This window comes from Apodemus sylvaticus, chromosome 3, assembly GCF_947179515.1.
Source record: "Apodemus sylvaticus chromosome 3, mApoSyl1.1, whole genome shotgun sequence".
Taxonomy (NCBI): domain Eukaryota; kingdom Metazoa; phylum Chordata; class Mammalia; order Rodentia; family Muridae; genus Apodemus; species Apodemus sylvaticus.
Genome location: NC_067474.1, coordinates 61,912,792 through 61,930,599, shown reverse-complemented (window position 1 = coordinate 61,930,599; position 17,808 = coordinate 61,912,792). Strand labels below are relative to the sequence as shown.

The window sequence follows — 17,808 nt, the reverse complement described above, 5'->3', positions numbered from 1 at the left end:
GCAGCTACACCCCAAAGTCTAGAGAGTGAACAGCACAGGAAGAAGCTCAGGACTCCAAAAAGCAAGTGGTAGACCCTACAGACCTAAATGAGAATACACATTTAGCCTTGATTTAAAGACTCTAAGCAGGCACCTGGGACTGGTGGCTTATGCCTGTAACTCTAGTATATGGGAGAATGAGACAGGGGGATCATGGAGGTCGTCCCCGGCTATAGAGTGATTAGGCAGCTTGGATTGCATGACGAAGCCTTAACACACATCTGAGAGAAGAGAGGAGGGGAGAGGAGAAGAGAGGGGAGGGGAAGGGAGGGGAGGGGAGACTGGCTACTGCAGTGGCCCAGGTAAGTGATGACAATGGCTTGGAGTTGCAAAGATGGCCTGAATAAATGAACTAAACAGAGATGGCAGATAAAAGCAATAGAATTTGATGACAGACGAGATGTAGGAGGAGAAGGAGAGGAAGTGTCAAGCGATGGCTCAGTGGTATTTATAAAACAACCAACCCTGGAGGAAAAGCAGGTTTGGAGAGGGGATATGGGTTTCCTTCTAGGCATACACTGAGTTTAGGGTATCACTGGTGGAAAAGTCAAGTGGCCATTAGAGAGATCTCTTTATCTATTAGATAAATCTCTTCAGGCAAGAGAGATTTGCATTGGGCATGTATTGCATTGCATGCATTGCACTGAGTCATGAAGATGACTACAGTGGCTTGCTATAAAACAAGAGGGTCTGTGCTACTACTGAGAAACTCAAGCGGAGGGAGCTGTATAGGCACTGTCAGAAAATCCAAAGAATCAGAAAAGAACAATATCATGGTGACCAAGGAGCAAATGTGTATCAAGAAGTAGGGTGTGGCCAACTGGTCAAATCCTGCTGAGAGGTGAAGCAAATGTGAAAACCAAATAGTGTCCAAATGACACCGTCCTTGAAGCCACCAGGGATCATAGCAGGAACCACTGGTTAATGTGGTATGGACAGACTCTAAATTGTAACGTGAATAAGAAGTTGGAAATGGAGGCAGAACATGTAGACAGTTTGACTGTGATGGGAAGAAAACAAGCAGGAGGTGGCTGTGGGCAGAGGAAGAACTAAAATATCCAGACGGTGATGACAGGGATTCAGGAAAGGAGAGGAGAGTCAGACGTACAGTAAGATTCTTGAGGAAAAAACGTGGAATTCAAAGTGCATATGGACATGTTCTTCATACAAGTAGGAAGCATAGCATGGGGCCTCACACTGTCTTATAGACGGGGTGTTTAGATGCCAGGGATGTTCTGAATTCTGGCTCCGGGGCTTTCTGAAGAGAAAGGGGTGGGGACGAAGGCTGTGGGTGGGAGGAGTGAAAAGTGAGGAAGCTTTTACCCACTCCACTCTTCATCCACTCTCAGCCTCCCACCTCGGCCTCTGTCAGCATCTTCAGTGTGGGCAATCAAATTTCTCCATCTTATATAAGATGTTGCTTTTTAAAACTTATCTATAAAATGCATTTTACATAACATTTTACATCAAGACAAATATCCAGGCACCTCCCTTCCAACCAGATTGTTACCCCATCTCTGCTACAGAGAAATGCTGAGTCAGATTTGAAGAGTGAGAAAACAGTTCCGTGGTCATTGATGATGATGGGCGTGGTCATTGATGATGTTGGGCGAGCAAGTCTATGACTTTCCCCAGCAGCACTCAGGCATAATCAGGAACGTCCAGAGAAGCAGTCCCAGGCAAGATGCTCAGGAGAAGGTGACTGGGAGTTGTCTTCTCTCAGGTGGGCATTTCTTAGCATAGTGTGGAACAGAGGGAATCTACCTTGGTGCTTCTCACCTCAGCAAAGAAATAGGAAGCAAGCCAGGCCCGGTGCCTATAATCCCAGCATTTGTGAGACAAAGGCAAGAAATCGAGAGGCCAAGGTCATTTTCAGTTACATAGTGAGTTTGAGGCCAGATTGAGCTAAGTGAGTCTCTTCTGTTTAAAAACAGGAGTGGTTGGGGCTGGAGAGATGGCTCAGTGGTTAAGAGCACTGTTTGCTTTTCCTGAGGACCTGAGTTCAATTCCCAGCAACCACATGGTGGCTCACAACCATCTGTGATAAGATCTGACCCCTCTTCTGGGGTGTCTGAAGAGAGCTAGTCTATTCACATACATAAATAAATTAAAAAAAAAAACACAAAAACAGGAGTGGCTGAGAGAAGAGAGGGTGAGACACACACACACACACACATATACACGGAGAGAGGATATTTTGGTTTTGTGGATTTTTTGTTTTCTGTAGTCAGTGTTACTAGGTTTATCAAATCCACCACAACTCTATTCTACATGAATTCTGTAAATCGGTCACTGCAGATTCAATGATCATTTTGAAATTCTCAGTGAAATAACTGATTTAGGTAAAATACATTGTGACGGCATGCACAAGACTTGTACAAGCTCATGCTGGACACATCCATCCCATCATGGAGCTGCAGGAGTAGGCAGATGTCCAGCTCTACCGAGGAGCTGTGATAGCTTCTGGGAGAGGGAGAGTCAGTTTTCTTCAATGACCGCCCCCCTGCCCCAGTAGGTTGACCACACTCCAGGGCAAGCCTCACTCCCAAACATAGTTGGCTCACATAAACAAGTTTCAATGAAGATAAAAAGGGGGGAAACCTCATAGTTAAATGGTAGGGAGATAGGAGTGGATATGGAAGGATTTAGGGAAGGGATCGAATATGTTAAAAAATATAGTATGAAACTCTCAAAGAATTGATAAAATATCATTTCAAAAGAGAACTTTCGAGAAGCTAAAACCACTAAGTAAAAGGTTATGAGGAGACAGGATAGTCAGAGTCTTAAATTACCCAACAGATAACATTAGCCATGAATGAAAGAATATAATTCTTCAATTGGTCTGGCAGAAACACCTTCCCAGGGTGATCAATTTAACATTACCAGTGGTGGGACAGTCTGCCAATACCTGCCTCCTGCTCTGATGCAGTGAGAAGGACACGACATTTATCTATGTGGTCCTCTTGCCAAAGAATTTTGAGCCAAATCTAATAATGAGGATGTGATCAAATAGATCCAGAATGTGGAGTGCTTTATAAAACCTGGACTGGAAAAGAAAACCGTGTCATTAAGACAGAGAAAAAGGTTTTTTCCAGATTATATAAAACAAAGGGGATGGCGACCAAATGTATCTGAGAAAATACATTAGAAAACAGTATAGCAGTAGAAAACAGTATAGCTGGAGAAATTTGAATGTAGGCCACATATTACATTATTTATTGCCAGGCATGGTGGCGCACGCCTGTAATCCCAGCACTTGGGAGGCAGAGGCAGGCAGATTTCTGAGTTCAAGGCCAGCTTGGTCTACAGAGTGAGTTCCAGGACAGCCCGGACCACACAGAGAAACCCTGCCTCTAAAAACCAAATAAATAAATAAATAAATAAATAAATAAATAAATATTGATTTAATATTACGGTGCGATAATGGGATTGTGTCATGTGCTTATGCTAAGTCCATATTGCTTAAGTACTTATGGGTAGAGTGTCACAATGTCCAATTCACTCTAGCTACAGAGAACAAAAAGCAGGAGGAGGAGGAGGAGGAAGAAGAGGAGGAGAAGGGGAGGAGAAGGAGGAGGAGAAGGAGGAGGAAGAGAAGGAAGAAAAGGAAGAGAGGGAGGACAAGGAAGAAGAGGAGGAGGGGGAGGAGGAGGAGGAATTAAAACCCAAAGCCGTCTATTTCTTAATCACTCCACCAAAGATCTTCTTGTGGCTCTTAATTTGGGTGGCTTTATGTTTATAAACATAAACACCACAGCTCAGTGTGCTAAATTAGATTGAAATCTCCAAAGGCATCATAGCAAGAAAACTACTCTGCAAAGCTTTTTAGATATAAAAGGTCTTCTAATTTGTGTAGGATTACATGTAAAGGTGGCACACTCCCTACACAGCCTCATATGTGAACCCCTTCCTTTGACTCTTCCTCCATCCTAACAGTATTGCTCTCTGACTCTCAGGTCTGGTCTTTTCTTCCCAGTGTCCGTTGTGTCCCTTCTTCAGAGGTAATGCCAGGCCTTACTTAATTCTCAAGGAAGATCTAAGAGTCTCTCTGGTCCTGCTACATCTGACCATACTTGGTAGACACTATCTAGGGTGTTAGTTTGTCAGACACATCATAGCCTGCCCCCCACAAAAGAGTTGGTAAGTGGGTGAATGAGCCAGAAGGGAGGAAAGAAGGAAGGAAGGGAAGGGAAGGAAAGGGAAGGGAAGAAAAGGGGAAGGGAAAGATTTCTTGAAATCAGAAATCTTTGGGGTCCATCCAACACATTAAGATTGGAGGTGCCCATCCTCCTAATGTCAGGTGTATGGTGGTTTTGGAAAGGCAGCACGCAGCCCAATGACGTGATGCAGTCAGCACATGGTGATGGACTGTTAGCAGCAGTTCTTAAATGTTACTTCACTGGAATGGAAGCTTGTTAAACTTCTTGATGCCAGCGTGGCCTTCCCGGATCCTGAGTCAGCAGACCTGGGGTGAAGCCCACACCTTGATTTATTGCAGCCCCCTGCCCCTGGAGATTCTAGTGTAGTGCAAGTGGTCTGAAACCCACACGGGGAGCTAACTTGGATGAAGTTACCCTTGCTAAAGTCCTTGCGACTCAACCACTGGTCCATGGTTCAGCTTCATCACTTGGGAGTTTATTAGGAATGCAAAATCCTCACTCACTGGATCAAAACATGCTTTTAGAACAGGACGCCCAGGGTTCCTCAGGCACACTGATGTCTGGAAAGCACAGCTCTAGAGGTGGGGATAACTGGTCACTTTTTTGACTTGGTCCCTGTCCTTAGCTTGCCACATTTACTGCTTCTGACACCTTTCACCTCACTTGACTCTTTGCTCCTCTGTGCTTCTGACTCCCATGCCACGTCACGGCAGATCTCTTCAAAGCAGGCTAATCAGCAGAGCTAAGTAGTTGTAGCGCTTTTCTCCCCGTGCCACGTACACAGCACGCAAAGCATTCTGGCTTGAGCTGCATACATCTGCTTGAACTCTTCATGACGTAAGTGATATTTTCCCTTTTTTTTCTTTTTCATTGTGTTGAAGCATGACATTTGCCATTTTAACCATCTTAAGTTTAAAGTTCAGTGCCATGAACTTTATATATATATATATATAGTTCACTCTCATTCATCAGCACTACCCATCACCAGAGCTTTCGATGTATGGTTTTGGACAAATGGTTCACTTTCTCCAAGCTTCATTTTCTTATCTACAAAATATGGATGATACAGCATATTTGAGGCATTAAGTGAAATCACATAGAACAAGTCCATGACTCATAAAAGGTGTCCCATAAATGCTGACTTTTTCCCTCATTTTACAGTAAATATCTACTAAATCAACTTAGAACTATGTGTGTGAATATGTGCTTGTGTCTGTACATGTGTAGTATATATGTGTATGTTTGTATGCATGAGAAAGAGAGGAAAAGACAGGAGAGAGAGAGAGAGAGAGAGAGAGAGAGAGGGAGGAAAGACTCCCACTGAACCTGGTATATACCCTCATTTAGCAGTAACTGGCTGGCCAGTGAGCTCCAGGAACCTGCCTCCACCCACCCACCCCTTTAGCATCAGTGTGATGGTTTGAATGAGAAATGTGCCCTTCCAAAACACACACACACACACACACACACACACACACACGCACGCACGCACGCACGCACGCACGCACAAACACGCACGCACGCACACGCACGCACGCACGCACGCACGCACAAACACACACACACACACACAGCCTTGGGCATTTGAATGGTCACTAATCAGAGGTGCTGTTTGGGGAGACTTAAGGGGCGTGGCTTTATTGAAGGAAGTGAGTCCGTAGAGGCAGGCTTTGAGAGTTTAAAGACATGCGCCATTTCTAGTTTGTTTTCTCTGCTTCCTGTTCAAGCTGTGAGACATCAGTTTCTGTTCCAGCTCCCATTCCTGCGATCTCCACTCTGGACATCTTGGACTCTAAACCTCTGGAACCATAAGCCCAAATGAACTGTTTTATGTTGCCTTATTCACGGCATTTTAGCATAGCATTAGAAAAGTAACAGATACAAGTGGGGTTACAGCTGTGTGCTGCCACGCCCAGCTTTTTTATGTGGGGGTTGGAGATATAAACTCAGTTCCTGGTGCTTTTGTAGCAAACTTTACTTACTGAATCATCTTCCTCACCCTCAAGAGTTTTTCTAACTATACAAAAACCTACACATTCTTGGCCTATCTTTGCCTGAGAACTAAGTTTGTAAATAAAAGGCCTCTAAAAACCTATAGAATTAGGCCTCTAAAACCAAAAGAGCAGTCGTTCAAATTTCATTGAGAAAATTACATCCTGGGAAGCAACAACTCCTTTGTTCCCATTTTATATAAATTATTTTATTGAATATTTAGATTGTGTTATAGTTTAAGAACAAACATCATCCCAATATCAGCAACATTCACAAATTGTGCTTTCAATCTTGGGACTGGTCTCTTGGATACAGTTGAATTCCATTTATATATACATTATCTTTTCAGAAGGATACTAAATTGAAAGTTGGGGTTGTATGCACTAAATTTAAAAGACTAGTTCAACTTCAGAATTGAGCTAATAAGAGAACAGGATGAGATTCAGACATCCTCTTCTTACTCTTGTTTTACAAATAAAGACCTTGATATCCACCGTGTCTGTTTTCTGCTCACAGTCACAACAGGGGTGAGCCCAGAACCCAGGGTCCAGGCATGTGTTTTGCTGTTCAGTTGACCTTGAAGAACTGGTAGCCTTTCAGCAGCATAGGAGATAAGGGGTGCGGAGAGGCTGGGGGCACTCTAGGGGACCCTGGCTATGTCTCTGAGGAGACTGGAAAGACTCAAGATGAGGTGTCACTATGCGTGGTGATAGTCTTGATGTCCCTTGTAATGCAAAAGATAAAACATGAGGTGAAGGGTTTTTTTTTTTTTTTATAGTTTTGATTTTACACCCTGCGGGGCGGTTCCATACATTTATCTTACATAACACTATAGCAACCGTGAGTGGGAATTTATAGGTGATTACCTAATACTCAGGAGATGGTCTTTGCAAAGCTAAGACTGAACTTAGATATCAAATAGGATATCTAAGGAACTGAGATATCAAATAGGAATTCTACGTATTAGGATTCTTAAAAGCATGAGATCCAGAGACAGAACTCTGGGGTTCAAATCTTTGTGTATCCATATAAAAACTATATACCTTGGGAAACATATACTAAAGTTTATAGTTTATTACATGACAGGAACTTTTTTAGATATAAAAACAATGCATGATTTTAATACTTCAACTCCCGGTGGGTTTTGGTAATTTATTTTTAAAACTCTGTCTTTGCAGATATGTCTGTGTGGGGTCTGGGGAGTGGTATGTCAACGTGAGTGAAAGTACCTGAGAAAGGCAGAAGAGGGTGGAGCTACAGGGCGACAGCTGCAATTTACAGGTGTTACAGGCTACACTGCCTGAGACAGGTGCTGAGAGCTGATGTAGGGTCCCGTGGGAGAGCAGTGCATGTTCTTAGCCATTGAACCACTTCCCCAGCCTCCAACTACTGGTGTTTTTACTTTATGATGGTGCAAAATTGGCTATCATCCTATAGATAAAGTTTTGAATTTTGATATCTTTTCAGGCTCATTCTAGCAATGCTGGACAGCAACAGAGCCTAGGGCACTTTAAACTTGTGATCCTTTCTATTTTCCATGAGTCTTTCTGGCTATAATCCCATTACCAGTAAAGAGGTTTTGTGTCATTCACTTAAATCAACAATCCAATAAAATACAATTTGTTATTACAATTTCAATCCTCCCTCTCTAAAAAAAACAAAAAGGGAGGGGCTGGAGAGTTGGCTCAGTGGTTAAGAGCACTGACTGCTCTTCCAGAGGTCCTGAGTTCAATTCCCAGCAACCACATGGTGGCTCACAACCATCTGTAATGGGATCTGATGTCCTCTTCTGGTGTGTCTGAAGAAAGCCACAGTGTACTTATAATAAATACATAAATAAATCTTTTTAAAAAAATGAAAAGGGAAGACAGAAGAAAGAGGTGGGTAGTGACAAGGGCAGTTCCCAACTAGATTTTATATTCCTTGACTTATAGTCTCAACTCCTTGGTGTCTGGCTAGCTCCCCTCTCTCTTGTAATCCTCTGATATTCAGGAATATTCTCCCCCTTCCTTCACCTTCTGAGGAGGGCCCTACTTCCCTCTCTAGACTTTGGGCTTAGCCATGTCAATTGCACAGGCTGAGAACAGCCAACAGAACACAGAATAGGGACTAGTCTGCACTTGTGCATGGCTCCCTGTACTTCTGCCCTGAGAATAACAGCCCCTGGATAGCTCCAACCCCTTTAGGCTGAGATTCAGAAGCCCACAGGAGAGCAGAGCAGTGGCTGAGTGACTGGAGAAGCTGACTCCCAATCCCTCAGAACTACAAATACCAGCACATTCAAATAACAAAAGAACAAACAACAAAAGTCTTTGGAGACTGATGCATAAGAATCTAGGTCCAGAGACTAGGATGTAACTTAATGGCAGAGTGCACGTCTAACATGCAAGGAAGGCACTGAGTTCCAGCTCTGTGCTCTCCGGGAATCCAGGTTCCCCTTGGCCTTGCTAGCAGAGCACCAGCCTGCTCTCCTTCCTTATGTTGGTTCCTAAAGTAGATAATGGGACAGAAAAGGTACTGAAACCTTATCTTCTGCTCCTAACTCACAGTTCCTAGTTCCACTATAACAAGAATTTTGGTTTGGGTGTTTTGAGGTTGTATTTTTCGGGAAGTGAGGTCTTAAGTAGCCTCAGCTGGCCTCAGACTTGCTATATAGTTAGAGACAACCTTGAACTCACTGTCTCTGCCTATATATCCTTTTGGCTAAACAGAATCAGCCTTTAAAGTAACAGGGTTTGAAACCCCACCCCACTCCCAGCAAATCTACAGAAGAGGCAACTCAGACAGCCCAGAACTTAGTAAAACATATTAGCAGGAATTTATGTATTTCAGGCTTATGGCTGGAGAGTTCCTACCATTCCCTTGATAATATATAAGGTTACCCCCTGAACTGTTTAAGACATTTTCCAAGCAGAAATGGAAGTCTGAATCTCATGCAACAGGATTAACGGCATGTCCATTCAGAGTGATGGAGCTAACAGTGAGGGAGCATCACTCACAGCTGGACATCTGGATATGTGGGCAGACATTTTCATTAAGACTGTGGTGTCAGTCAGTGGCAGACCTCTTGCCTAGCACGTGTGAGACCCCAGGTTGGAACCCCAGTGCCACACAAACATTTCCTATCTAATGACAATAGACTACACTGTTGGGTAATAACCAGATTGTAAGTCTGTAATTGTGTTGGGGAATGGAGAGTCGACAGCTGTGTTCTTTAAAAAAAAAATATGCGTAAATCATGTTTCTACAAAGTGAACCTCACTATAAATGCTCCAAAGGACTATTTGAAGAAATGCAATCTTGAAATTTTTCATAAAGAAAATAACCATGGGCCTGGGAATGCAACTCAGTTGGTAGAGTACTTGCTCTTAGGTTAAGAAGGCTTGAGTTCCGTCCTGAGTCCTGCCTCAGCTGGGCACAGTGGCACAAGCCTGTCAGCCCAGATCTATCACTCAGGTCCACTCAGGCAGCCTGGCTTCTCTACAGCAGTGCATCCATGACAACAGTAATGTCAAGTGCTTGGTATCAGTCTTTATTTCAGAAGTGCTTTACCAACACATACTAATCTTCACAACATCCAAGGGAGGTAGATAAGTATTACATCACTTACAGATGGAGAAACTGAGGCAGAGATTAGTAAACTGTTGAAGAGCATAATATATGGCACGATTGGGAAAGGATTGGTTGCTGTCACAGATTCCTGGTCACCTTTCCCGTGACTCGAGTCCCACGAACACAAAGGCAGACAAAGGTATCGACTGCAGCATGGAAATAAATCAACCCATCTGTCCTGAGGCTGCCTCAGGTGCTGAGGGAGCTGCCCTCTGAGCATCTGCAGGAAGAGCATCCTCACACCTACCTTCCACCTCCACCACGGGAGAGTGAAAGCTATTGTGAGGGCAGAAGAGGGGCTGGGTTGGGAGGTTAGGAGTGGGGGTGGGGGAGAGAAGTCAAGAACACAGAAAGGGCAGGGAGGACTAAGAGGACCACCTGGGAGGAGGCCCAGCGGGGGAAGGCACAGAAATGAAGTACCATTCCTCTGAAAAGCTCAGGCATCCAGAAATGCTAAAAGGGTAAATTCTTAGTAATGACATTAGAGAGCCACTCCTCATAGCTTTGCCAAATATAATTATCAGGTAGGTCCTTGTGACATTCCCAGGAGGCACAGTCATTCCTTTCCTCTAGTCTAGACCAAGTGCTGATGTAATTGACCTGACACTGCAGAGACTGTTGACAACTCAAATGTACTCTCTTACCATGCCTTCTCTGCCTCCTGAAGCGAAACAAGAAAACGCATTTAAAGGTTGTCTCGGCAACCCCCTTGAGACATTCCTAAATTGTACCCATTGGGTAGGATCCCTATTGGGTAGGATTCCATATTTGATTTTTAAAAGGAACTGTGATATGCATATATAGAAGTCACCAATCTTTTCCAGCCAGGGATTTGCTATTCAACATGAGATAAAAACAAAAACAAACAAAACAAAACAAAACAAAACAAAACTCTTCTGGTCATCTTAGTGCAATGAGGTACCCCTAATGACAATGGAAGTCTTGGTGACAGAGACAGTACCACGTCTGGTGACCAAGGACTAGTAAGGCCAGGTCAAGTGAGCCGGTGGGAGAACAAGGGCGGGTGACAAGGAGGAAGTAGCTACAGAGACATGAGACAAAGAACTGGCACTGTTTGTGCCTAGGCTCGGTTAGGACAAGTCAGATAGCCTAGAGGACACCTGCATCTTCCCTTCGGTTCAGTGTTATCAGCATTGTTCTCTCATGAGTCTAGCTTTGAACTCCTTCCACTCCTCTCCAACAAAAACAATCACCAAACCGGCTCTGAGTCCACCTCGTCAGGTCGCTGGTCTCCTTTCCACGACCCCCTCTGGGTCCTGTCATCTCAGCCACGTAAAAGCCAAAGCCTCCTATCTGTCATCCCAACTGCACTCTCCTCTCCTCTCCACTCCAGCTTCTAATTTGCCTCCTGGTGCCCAGTTCTGTTCAGATTTGAAAACCCCCCTTTAGCTCACTCTTCTCTCTCCCATCCGTGTGTCATCTAGCGATGTTCTCTGCTTTCCAAATCCCTACCTGCCAAAACATCAGCTCTACAGACTCAATTCAAATCCCATGTTTCTACGAGTCCTTTCTTCATTTTTCTTAGTTCTCTGCCCTCAGCTAAAAGAGCATTTGTAGATGTGCACCGGCTGAGCCTACAGTCTGCTGTGTACAAGCCCTCCTTCCCTCCCTCCCTCCTGGGCAATGTCCATGATGTTGAATCATGTCTTAATATTTTTTATGTGTATCTGGCCCACAACTCCTGTCAAGAAACGGTTATTGCATTTCTACCTCAGGAAATAAAAGGCTCAAAAGCGAAATGGATTGGGATGTGCTGTTTGCTTGTGAATGAAGCTGCTTCAGCAAGCACTTGGTAACAGCATCTGAATGTCAGAATAAAACAAACCCTTGGCACAGCTTCGAAAGGAAAGGTAATGACAGCAGGTGGGGCTGTGCATCTCAGAACCAAGAGATCCAGCCTGAAGTTCTCCTCCGCTATTTACTGGCTACAGGCCTGGTGCCAGGTGGGCTCGTCTCTGAGCATCAATTCCTTACTTCTCCATGGCTTTGTGGAATTAAGAATCAACTGAAATACATTCATAAACCGCACAAAGTGGCTCTCAATCTAGACTATGCATCATAATCACCTATAAAGCTTCCAAAAATACTGAATAGCAAGCCCCGCCCCAAGTCAACTGACTCAGAACCCTCTGGAAGTGAGACCCAGTGGGACTAATTATTTATAAAATATTATTTCTAACACATAGCCAAATATTGCAAACTACTATTGTAAACTCATAAATACCATTAGGGGGCTTTATGCTCTGGCTTAATTATCCTGTATTTGTTCAGTTAGGAATTAATTCAATGCTTTTATAGTCCAATTAAAATGCACTGCAATTTTTGTTATTCTATGTTGCTGTTTGTGAGTTTAAGTCATAAATTCTTAGAAAATCATAGCCACCACATCGATGTATACAAAAGATGGGAAAATTCCTAAGGTCTCTTTAAAAAGTCCTTGTCCAGGGGCAGGGGCTGGGGGGGAGACCAGGAAAGGGGACAACATTTGAAATGTAAATAAAGAATATATCTTTAAAAAAAGAAAAGTCTGTGTCATTCAGAGATGTGTTGAGCAGAGCATCAAATCAGGCATAATCCGGGAGCTTGTAAGAACAGAATCTCATGCCTTACTCAGGATGTGCATATTAATAAGATGTTTGGATAGATCAGTGCATGAAGCAAAGGCAACTCTCTGCATCTGAATCTGTGTAGTTCACCCCTGTCGAGGTCCTGAAGCAGGACACAGGGAGTCGATGTCTATCTTCTGCATACCATCTGAACTGGAGACTTCTAAACCATTCATTCTCTGAAGGCTCCATCTGATATAAACTAAGAACAGAAATCGTCATTTCTGAAAGGATCCTACTTCTAGTCTCTCATTGCAGGATATATCTAAAATAATGGACTAATTCCTCTAAAATATTTAAAATAGACTCAATGTACAAAATTGGTATCTGCTTACATTATATGCCGTGCGCAAATTGTTGAATCTGCATGAACCATACAAAACCTAACAGGCTCCAGGGCCCAAATTCCAAAGCTTTGGAGCTTCTGGAGACAGCTCTGTGCAGACCTATGCCATCAGGCTGGCATGCTGTCAGTAGTGTGCAGAGGGTAGCACAAGCCAGGCTGCGGCCGAGGAGCTGAAACCGGCTCCAAATGTCTAGCTCAACTCCCTCCTTCTGTGGACAGGAAGCACCAGGTCAAGGTTTTAGGGAGCTGGTCAGAGTCACACAGCACCTTCAGGAAGGGCCACATTTAGGACGCTGGCACTGACTTTTGCTCCTCCCCCCACACCACAATACAGAATCTCACTGTACGGCTCATCCGCCTTGGCACTTAAGGGTCCCTCTGCTGCTTCTAGCTACTACTGCCCCCGACTCTAAAAAAAAAACTTTAAGCATCAGGCTCCAGCAGAAGCATCACAGCTCCATCAAAACAGCCATTTATCCATCCACACCTCGAAACATGTTGGTGACAGTTGAGTTGATTGGTGGTCCAGCACCAGCACCACAGCATTATCATTAGCTCACACTTTGTATGAGCACAGTGGGTGGGGCCTCTCCTACACAGAGCGGGGTTAGAGACTAAAGTCAAGATGACCAGTCTCTCAGAAAGAAGAAGTCGGGAGAGATCTGGGCTGGGATGGCAGCACCTTTAAAAACATACACAGCGTAACTATAAAATTTTAAGACATTTTTAATAAAACAAACAGGATGTAGGAACCTAGATGAACATTAAGCCCTCAAAGCTGTTACATCCCTACTTCTACTGAAGCCGCCTCTGCTGGAGACATGGTTGGAAAGCCCCTTTGAGGAAAGTCTTAAAAGGCGGTTTGTGACCCACAGGAGGAAACATCCCTCCAAGGGCTGGGCTCTGCAAACATCGCACTCAGAGTACACTGAAAAGGGGAGAAACAGCTAAGCACCCAGCCAGACAATGCACGGGCTTCACACCTGGGTGTAAAACCTCCACTGAGCTGAAAAACAAACAAAAGCCCACTAAAAGATAAGGTCAAAATCGCCAGCCACACTCCATTATCATCCCACTTGCACTTCTTAAAAAAAATACAACACTCACACATGGTTCGTCTATGAATTCTAATTAAGAACAGTACATTCAGAATTATAGCACGCATAGTGGTGACTTTTAGAAGACTGTGACAGCCTCTTGGCCACCTTAGGGGTAGACGGGTGCAGCTGTTTACCTGAATGCATTCTTAAATACGTGACTACTACCACTCGAATCCACCTAGCCGCAGGTCTGTTGAGGGCTAATGACCACAAAGGTCACACCCCACACTCGCCAGCACATCAACTACAGGGGAGCCATCCCCGAGTCTTAGGGTGAATTGGGAAAGGGCCGGTTAAATGAGGAAACAGGCCACTCCTTAGTAAAGGTCTGTAGCTTTCTCTCCCAGTACATCTTCTTTTTGTTGAGGACTTCCATCTTGACCCTGTGCTCCTCCTCCGCCATCTCACACTCCCGTTCTATCTGCTGGATTTTGGCCACGTGCACCTCATTCATTTGGATCAGCTGCAACTGTAAGATGGACATCTGTTGATGATGCTCTTCCTCGTGCATCTTTTTTAAAGCACCTTCCTGAGGGGTTTTGCTCCTGTAGTTTTTATTGGCTGTTATTCTGACGGCTGAGCACGAGGGTTCGGTTTGTGAGGTCCCCTCACAGACCGGAAAATGGCCGAACTCTTTCTCATCTTCGCACAGTTCTCGATTTGAAACAGCAAAGGACTCTGGAAACAATAACAAGAACAGTGGCAGGAAACATGTTAAACGTTTACAGGCAGAAGAAAAACATCAATGCCAAACGACAGAGTCCCCCATTCAGGATGAATCTAAAGTAAGTAGTGTCTGCATTGGCCCTCATGTCCTGGTCTCTGACCACATCTGATTTGGATGCCCTGTTTCACTTTGTCATTGCTAGAACCACACGCTGGGATGTGCTCAGAGAACAGGATTATCACGATTCAGGGAGCCTGAGATGGTGATGAGAATTCCAAATTGAAAATGCCTGACTCGCGAGCGGTGGTGGCGCACGCCTGTAATCCCAGCACTCTGGGAGGCAGAGGCAGGCGGATTTCTGAGTTCGAGGCCAGCCTGGTCTACAGAGTGAGTTCCAGGACAGCCAAGACTATACAGAGAAACCCTGTCTCGAAAAAACCAAATCCAACCCCCCCCCAAAAAAAAAGAAAAAGAAAGAAAGAAAAAGAAAGAAAGAAAGAAAGAAAGAAAGAAAGAAAGAAAGAAAGAAAGAAAGAAAGAAAGAAAGAAAGAAAGAAAGAAAGAAAGAAAGAGCGAGCCTGACTCTGAGAAGCACAGGGTCACAGGATGGGGCAAGAGTGTGAATGAGTCTTCGTGCTGCCTGCCCTGTCAGATCACCTTTGACAGTTTCTCCGCCAGCCTCTAGCTCAAGGATGCCACAGGGCGTCCTGCCCATGGGTCAGCCCCTACACTCTGGCACCTCGGTGAGGATCAAGTCTACATACACTCTGGCTAGCTCCCTCCATGCCTCTTTAACCACCTCCATCTGAATGTCAACTCCCGGGGCACAGCTCCCAAGGACATCATTTATTATCTCCCTTACCCTCTCCTCAGCGCTTAACAACCCTTAAAACCTCCTTCCTCCATTAGCTCCCGACTCATTGCCCTCCCTGAATGTTCTCATAGCCGGAGTCCTCGCACAGCTCGCCGGAGTCCTCACGGCTCTTGCTCCATCCACCTGTTCCCTTTCATTATTCCCCTGAGGTCCCCATCTCCGGTTCTGTTCTCAGTTTAACCTAATAATCTGGCCCCAACCCTGTATCTTCCTTGTTTTACTCTTCAAACTGTCCTGTACGCACCGCACTTCAGTGCTACCCCAACACTCCTCTAAGGTCACACTTCTGTTCGTCGCTGCCTCACTATTCCCGCGGCCTGACCTCAGGCTCAGTGCTTGAACCGGCACACCACTTTCCGATTTCCAACCTTCTCTGTGATTCCTGCTGGTTCAGGGCCAACTCTGCTTGTTCCGAAACCTCAGACTTCTCCTCCTTAAGGGTTCTCCTTAACAACACTCAGCACACCGTGTTATATTTTGGCTCCAGGCCTTGCTCATTTTATTTATCCTTGGCTTATTAATTATTTGCCCTGCTACCCAGTGGATGGCTAGTAATACTTACTGGCTGAACTCTTTAATCTACAAGGAAGAGAGCACATGGATACAAAAGGAGTCCTTTGGCTGGGGGGGGGGTGTTTACACTGGTGTTTTTATAGAGCAATGATATTAGTATTAGAGAATTTCCTAAAGAAACTCACTAACTCCAATAACTCACGGAGTCATTTTGTTTGCTTGCTTGTCACAGAGCCTCCAGCCCAGGCTTCCTCTAGCTTACTGTGTAGCTGAGGAGAACCTTGAACTTTTGATCCTCCAACCTCTGCTCCTCACCCCACCACCCAATGCTGGCATTACACCACCACTTCTGGTTTTATGTGATACAAAGAACTGAACCCAGGGCTTTTCCTGGAAGGCAAGCAGTCTCCCAGGGGAACCCCATCTCCAGCAGCCTCCCCACTGCCCGTCCCAGGAGTTTTCTAGCTGGGACTCCAAGACTTTCTTGAGAAGCACTGCATTCTCAATGTGAATCTTCTCCTTAGAGGAAAGTAATATTAACTTGTTAACAAAATTGGGTATATTATATGTCCATTAGGTTATTCTGGAAGATGGGATGCTGGGAACGTTAATAATGGCTGCTGGGGGAACCTAATTTGGAATGCTCTGTTAATGGAAGGAGAATGGTTACCGTCTGGATGGTTCCACTCCAAGGCTTAAGGTAACGACCAGAAGTGGTCTCTAATTAAGGCTAAATAAGAAACACACCAATCTGAAATATAGAAACTATCGGTATGATGGAAATGTCTCCCTAGCACTGTCACCAAGTCCAGTGGCTCTACCTGGACAGTATCCTTCCTGCAAATTCTGTCTTCCTGGGCCAAAGCCTGCCAGAGCCCAGGCCTAAGCCAGGATTATCACGCCTGCCCCAACCCCCGCACTTAGAAGCCTGAGGTGGAGGTACACGTGCTTGCTGTCAGCTTAGGCTCCACAGATGACTTCTGTCTCAGAAATAAGTCTCTGGGCCTGGAGAGATGGCTCCGCTATTAACGTGCTGCTCTTCCAGAGCGCCCAGGTTTGATTCCCAGCGCCCTTGATTTCAGTTCCAGGAGAATCTGATGCCCTCTGCTGGCCTCTGTGGGCATCACATGCATACAGCGCACAGATGGAAGTGCAGACAAAACATTTATATACATAAAATAAAAATCTTTAAAAATGCCAGGCGGTAGTGGCGCACACCTGTAATCCCAGCACTCTGGGAGGCAGAGGCAGGTGGATCTCTGAGTTCGAGGCCAGCCTGGCTACAGAGTGAGTTCCACGACAGCCAGGGCTACACAGAGAAACCCTGTCTCGAAAAAAACCAAATCCAAAAAAAAATCTTTAAAAATGAACATCTAACCCCTCCCCCCATCAAAAAAAACAAAGAAAGAGAAAGGAGAACAAAGGTCTCTGGTTGTTTCCTGTTCTCAAGTCCCCAGCTCTTTGGGGATAGAACCTGCTTCTCACTTCACTCTCATGGAGAGCCCAGCACAGGGCCTGGGGCAGCACAGAGCACTGGACGTGCATGTGCACTTACCTGATAAGTGACACAGTGAGGCACATCTCTTTACGCCTGACGCAACTGAGGGACTGGGACACGAGTCAAAGGAATGGGGGAAGGTAACCTGGGACAGAGGCCCTCGAATGTGAGCTTCGATCACATTACAAGCTTAGATCTAAAAATGGCTTTGCTTTTGAAGACTTTGGGGGACACATTAGCCTCACAGGTTTGATTCCACTCGTATGAGTCTTCACGGTTACCCATCATGACGTAAGGCTTTCTCCCATTTCTCAACTGTTCACCTTTATCTCAGTTCTAGGTTTCAAGGACATGGTGGTAGCAGTGACAGCAGCCCTTGT

The 17,808-nt window shown here is 44.9% G+C and overlaps 1 protein-coding gene across 4 annotated transcripts in view; it reads right to left on the bottom strand.

Moving 5' to 3' along the window:
* Positions 1 to 17,808, bottom strand: part of LOC127680792 (tomoregulin-1) — a 127,524-nt gene that overhangs the window by 90,121 nt on the left and 19,595 nt on the right. For 3 of the 4 annotated variants that reach the window (XM_052176482.1, XM_052176481.1, XM_052176480.1), the window contains exon 3: positions 9,703 to 14,554. The exons of the other annotated variant lie outside the window; for it this stretch is intronic. In XM_052176482.1, the coding sequence (XP_052032442.1) occupies positions 14,145 to 14,554 (410 nt within the window). In that variant the 3' untranslated portion in view covers positions 9,703 to 14,144. Of the gene's footprint in view, positions 1 to 9,702; positions 14,555 to 17,808 lie in introns of those variants that run through there. 4 annotated transcript variants of the gene reach the window in all.